Raw genomic sequence first — 5565 nt, 5'->3', positions numbered from 1 at the left:
CTTTGTTTGCCAGTAAACTTAACTTCAATGGGACTAACATTTTTGCCAATAGATCTCATGTTCTGACCAACACCTTCTCTTCCCGGGTTGGCCTTCTCTGGGTAAACACCATCTTTAGGATGCAAATACTGAACCTCACCGTTGGGGAACACTCTGTAGAACTGGTACTTGATCTTGTACTTGGATCTAAGCCTTGTCCCCAAAGCTAAACACTGTTCTTTCCTAGCTAGCTTCAGCAGATTCGGACCTTCCCTCATGATCGCTGCTCCTCCTGTCGGCATCTCAAAGATCTGTTCTTTCGGTGAGTTCCATGTGATAACGTAGAACTCTTCCACCTGTGCTTTCCGTAGGAGCCCACCGGTGCTTCCCGCGAAGATCGGAGACGGTGTGTTTGGGTCTAGCTCCGGTGGCGTGAATCCCACGGGAGCTTCTTTCACGGCGGGGGCTGCAGCGGCCGCGGGGGCGGCGGAGGAATCTTTTTTCTCGGCGCGGATCGAGGTTTTGGTGAAGGAGAGGGATTTGGGACGGTGGGTTGTCGAGAAAAAGTGGAGTTTCTTGACGCCGGAGGTTGCGGCGGTTGTTATGGCGGAGTTGAAGATCCCGGCGGCTTGAGTTGCCATCTTTTTTTGTTTCTTTGTTGTGTCTAATGAGCAAATTTGGTTAATGGTATGTGTTGGATGAGAAGTAAAGAGATAATATTGTGAAATGAGAAGCTAGAGTTTGTTGGATTAAGTGGATAAGGTAACCAATAGGATTCAACCTTTAGATTTTTCTCTTACCCATCTTATTCTAAGCGTATCTGACGTCGTTTTGTCACCTTTAGACTTCTTCTAACAAAGATACTAGAATACTGGTGGAGGTGTCGCACCAGATTCTTCAGACTTCTTGTTTTTCCTTTTTCTTTTTTGTTTGGGTCAATTTTAATTCAAAGGCCTGAAGCCCTGAAGCTAATCCGACACACATCATTGACCATTTATATGTGTTGGTCCATGGGCTTATCTTGTTAGACTCGTATACTAACATCTTGTAGCAAAAATGAAATAAAAAAAAAGGCTGCTCATTAACCTTATGTGCGATTTATTAGAACTTCAATTTTCATATATTGTTTGTTGATATCTTCAAATTTTGATCGTATAGATTCTTAGGTACGTATCCTTCACATTTACGGTTGAAACTTTGAGCTCAACTAGCTTTCTTGTTTAGGACTTCACGATTCATTTTTTTTTTAACTTCAGGATTAACCATTTTCGAATCAGGAAATAGGGAATTCTCTAAGATTTTTGAGTGTTGAACAGTTTCTGTGAGTGTATAGATTTTCTGATCTGTGCATATTNAAAAAAAAAAAAAAAAAAAAAAAAAAAACAGTAGAGCCATCGGCTAAGCATGTTAAATCCAATATTAAGCAATAATAAGGCAAGATTTTCAGAAAATTACTTGCTACTTGCTAGTATGTAGAACAATTGATAAATAATAATATGTAGGTAATATGTGCAGTTAACTCAAGTGAAGTCCAAACTACAAGAACTCTAGCTTAAACCAAGTGCATTCCCAAGTCCCAACTACAAAACCTATAAAGCACAAGCTCAACACCAACCTCTTCTCCATAATACTTTGTTTTAGTCTATGTGGGAGTAGCATAAACAGTCTATTTCACACTCCCTATAAACACTCGAGAAGATCTGAAGTCAAAGAATCAATATAAGACTTCAAACTTATCTTCCAACGGAAAGAACAACGCTCTCTTAAACATAGTCACAATAGACTTAAAAACGCACAGAACAAGGTAGAGAAACAGTGCTAACTAAATTCCACGAACAATGCCTTTGTTCGCTTTATGGAACGAACCCAAAGATCATGGTGACCAAATCTACGAACAGTTTAACAATTTTAAGACCTAAAATGGCTTACATTCACAATGACATCAGCCGAGATGGAAATTGTGAACGGAGACCGTTGGCAAAATCGAGAAGACGCGAGCCGAATTAGAGAATACGATCGACCAACAAGGCGATCCTGAGTCGAATTATCTCCGTCGAATGTGAGTCCGAAACGGAAGGAACACTCAGGTAACAAGGGAGATGTTTTTCTTGTTGATTGTGACCACGGGAACGATCGGAACTTCTCTTAGGGTTTTGGATCGGAGAGAAGAACACTGAATGTGAGACGAAAGATGATGATGTTACTGTGGGGTTTGTGTTGAGTGAGACGATGATGATCGAGTAATTTATGATCCGAATCTTTAAACCCGACCGTTTGAAATTGAATCTTTAGGTTTTATTAGTTGGCCCACAATAAAAATCTTAGGCTTAAAATTTTCTACTCAATTGGGCCCTTGAAGCCCAATACTAAACTGACGTCAATAGTCCGGTTTTCCAATTTTTTTTCTTTCGTTGGTTTTCGATTTAATGTTTAACCGTTACGAATAAACACAATGTTTTTTTTTTTTTTTTTTTCTCAAGAGTCATATGATAAACTTGGATTGAACAAGAAAAGAAATCAAATAGAAGAAGAAATATTAAAACAAAGATCCATTAAAAATTAACAATAAAACATAGTCATCACAACCTTGCATGCACATAGTCTTGGTTTTTTTTCTTGTTTTCAATAAAGGTTTTTCACAACTTACAAATCATAGCTTTGTTTGCCAGTAAACTTAACTTCAATGGGACTAACATTTTTGCCAATAGATCTCATGTTCTGACCAACACCTTCTCTTCCCGGGTTGGCCTTCTCTGGGTAAACACCATCTTTAGGATGCAAATACTGAACCTCACCGTTGGGGAACACTCTGTAGAACTGGTACTTGATCTTGTACTTGGATCTAAGCCTTGTCCCCAAAGCTAAACACTGTTCTTTCCTAGCTAGCTTCAGCAGATTCGGACCTTCCCTCATGATCGCTGCTCCTCCTGTCGGCATCTCAAAGATCTGTTCTTTCGGTGAGTTCCATGTGATAACGTAGAACTCTTCCACCTGTGCTTTCCGTAGGAGCCCACCGGTGCTTCCCGCGAAGATCGGAGACGGTGTGTTTGGGTCTAGCTCCGGTGGCGTGAATCCCACGGGAGCTTCTTTCACGGCGGGGGCTGCAGCGGCCGCGGGGGCGGCGGAGGAATCTTTTTTCTCGGCGCGGATCGAGGTTTTGGTGAAGGAGAGGGATTTGGGACGGTGGGTTGTCGAGAAAAAGTGGAGTTTCTTGACGCCGGAGGTTGCGGCGGTTGTTATGGCGGAGTTGAAGATCCCGGCGGCTTGAGTTGCCATCTTTTTTTGTTTCTTTGTTGTGTCTAATGAGCAAATTTGGTTAATGGTATGTGTTGGATGAGAAGTAAAGAGATAATATTGTGAAATGAGAAGCTAGAGTTTGTTGGATTAAGTGGATAAGGTAACCAATAGGATTCAACCTTTAGATTTTTCTCTTACCCATCTTATTCTAAGCGTATCTGACGTCGTTTTGTCACCTTTAGACTTCTTCTAACAAAGATACTAGAATACTGGTGGAGGTGTCGCACCAGATTCTTCAGACTTCTTGTTTTTCCTTTTTCTTTTTTGTTTGGGTCAATTTTAATTCAAAGGCCTGAAGCCCTGAAGCTAATCCGACACACATCATTGACCATTTATATGTGTTGGTCCATGGGCTTATCTTGTTAGACTCGTATACTAACATCTTGTAGCAAAAATGAAATAAAAAAAAAGGCTGCTCATTAACCTTATGTGCGATTTATTAGAACTTCAATTTTCATATATTGTTTGTTGATATCTTCAAATTTTGATCGTATAGATTCTTAGGTACGTATCCTTCACATTTACGGTTGAAACTTTGAGCTCAACTAGCTTTCTTGTTTAGGACTTCACGATTCATTTTTTTTTTAACTTCAGGATTAACCATTTTCGAATCAGGAAATAGGGAATTCTCTAAGATTTTTGAGTGTTGAACAGTTTCTGTGAGTGTATAGATTACCTGATCTGTGCATATTGCGTAGATTAGGAATTGTTGAGTGTCAATCAAGTTTTGACGTCGTCGTGTAATAATATGATTAAACAAGTCCTAAGATTGTTTAAGTACTAATAAAGAAGTATGTGGTTTTGCATATCTTTTTCGAAGTGTTTCTCCATTCTAGTTATTTGACCAAGACTATTTGTCTATATGCTTTAGTTAAGTGGTTAATAATGGGCTTGAGGCGTTAAGTAATGAATTGAATATAAAATGAACTAGATCCTAATTAAACATTTTAAAGAGTTAACTTGTGGAGCAAGAAAGGCAGTATACATGGTAATTGTTAGGCAAGCAAAGTATATTGTTGAAACTGCAATGGGAAGGACCTACATGTGAATTGTTCAAGAATGTGAAATGGATGAAACTGATGTATTAATCTGGATTTAGTTTTATGTATGGAACAGCAGTTCATGATTGGGAACGTGTTTGGATTTTGCTTAGATTCCATCATCTTGACGACCTTGACGACACAATGCTAGACTCGGAATTTGCTCCCTAAGCATCACTGCATCAGATAATGCTGCATTATGTTGATTTTGATTAATTCAAACTAAGCAAAATTATTCAACCGTAAATATTTTTCTTTTAAATTTGGTGTCTTCTTTCTTCTACAACACCTAAATCGACCTAATGTTTACTTATTTCGAAATGTAATGATTGAAAGCATTCATTTGATGGAGTCTCTCTCTCAAAATATTAACTTTCAATATCGCTAATTCGTTTTTTTTCTTGCAGTCTCAAATTAACTAGCCACCATTATTATGACGTCTTGCAAGCCTTAAACACTCTGCTTCACCAACTTTTTACACAAATAGTTAAAGTACTCTACTCTTTAGTGCCGCGTATTTGGTGTATGGCCGTACGTTAATAGGGTTTAAAGTTGAAGGTATTGGGTTGGGTGTATATGGCCAAATCACATTATTGTTGCATATATCATGGGTGCAGTGCAGGATGACGAGTATGATAGTACTTTTCATGAAAGATTTTTAAAATCATTGTTTGGTCAGGGAAAAAACATGTTATCTGTGCGATGTGGCTCAAAAAACATTTTTGATCCCACATGTAGTATTCTTACTTAGATGAAGATCAACAATCAAAAAAAACTTAATTTATATTATAGTTAGTTTCATAATTCCAATTAAATACAAAACATTCCATGGTGACCTAGAAAAAAAAACGATATTATAAGCGAAAGAAATAAATATTGGTTGAGAACTTGAGATAAAGTCCAAAACTACTTCATCAGTTTCAAAGAAAAAAAAAAGTCCAAAACTGTTATAATTTCGAAATGTAAAAATTATGTGTGTAATGTCTCTCCATTTATGTATTGGCCCATACTTTTCCTATTTTTGACCATCAACTCCAAATTGCTTTACACTCTTTGCATATTACCTAACTTTTTTTAGCTTTGTCTCTCGGGGTCCCAATTCAAACCAAACATGTCCATCGCACTATGTCGAGTAATTCGGTTTGGAATTTATTTATGATATTGATTACTAAGTTATCCGTTATCACAAATTGTTCAGAAAAAAATATATACAGGTTATTAGGGCAAGGGGTGTTCGATTCAAATTTAA

At 37.9% G+C, this 5565-nt stretch overlaps 3 protein-coding genes across 4 annotated transcripts in view; all 3 read right to left on the bottom strand.

Annotated features, from left to right (window-relative positions):
- The window catches only part of LOC104707807 (F-box protein At4g02760-like), an 8258-nt gene extending 6038 nt beyond the window's left edge, over positions 1 to 2220 (bottom strand). For both annotated transcript variants that reach the window (XM_010424237.1, XM_010424238.1), the window contains exon 1: positions 1909 to 2220. The gene's annotated coding sequence lies outside the window, so the exon portion shown is untranslated. The remainder of the gene's footprint in view (positions 1 to 1908) is intronic.
- Positions 6 to 678, bottom strand: LOC104709789 (photosystem I reaction center subunit II-1, chloroplastic-like; the record flags this gene model as incomplete). Its single annotated transcript, XM_010426348.1, has 1 exon — positions 6 to 678. A coding segment is annotated over exon 1 (615 nt), but the record flags the coding sequence as incomplete, so codon positions are not given.
- Positions 2532 to 3313, bottom strand: LOC104707806 (photosystem I reaction center subunit II-1, chloroplastic). Its single transcript, XM_010424236.1, has one exon. The coding sequence runs from the start codon at positions 3253 to 3255 to the stop codon at positions 2623 to 2625; it is 633 nt and encodes a 210-aa protein (XP_010422538.1). The 5' UTR covers positions 3256 to 3313; the 3' UTR covers positions 2532 to 2622.

This window comes from Camelina sativa, chromosome 8 (genome assembly GCF_000633955.1).
Source record: "Camelina sativa cultivar DH55 chromosome 8, Cs, whole genome shotgun sequence".
Taxonomy (NCBI): domain Eukaryota; kingdom Viridiplantae; phylum Streptophyta; class Magnoliopsida; order Brassicales; family Brassicaceae; genus Camelina; species Camelina sativa.
The sequence above is the reverse complement of the archived record's forward strand: the minus strand, read 5'-3'. Positions and strand labels throughout refer to the sequence as shown.

Excerpts from the sequence above, each read along its gene's own strand:
- LOC104707806 (XM_010424236.1), bottom strand. The coding sequence starts at position 3,255 with ATGGCAACTCAAGCCGCCGGGATCTTCAACTCCGCCATAACAACCGCC.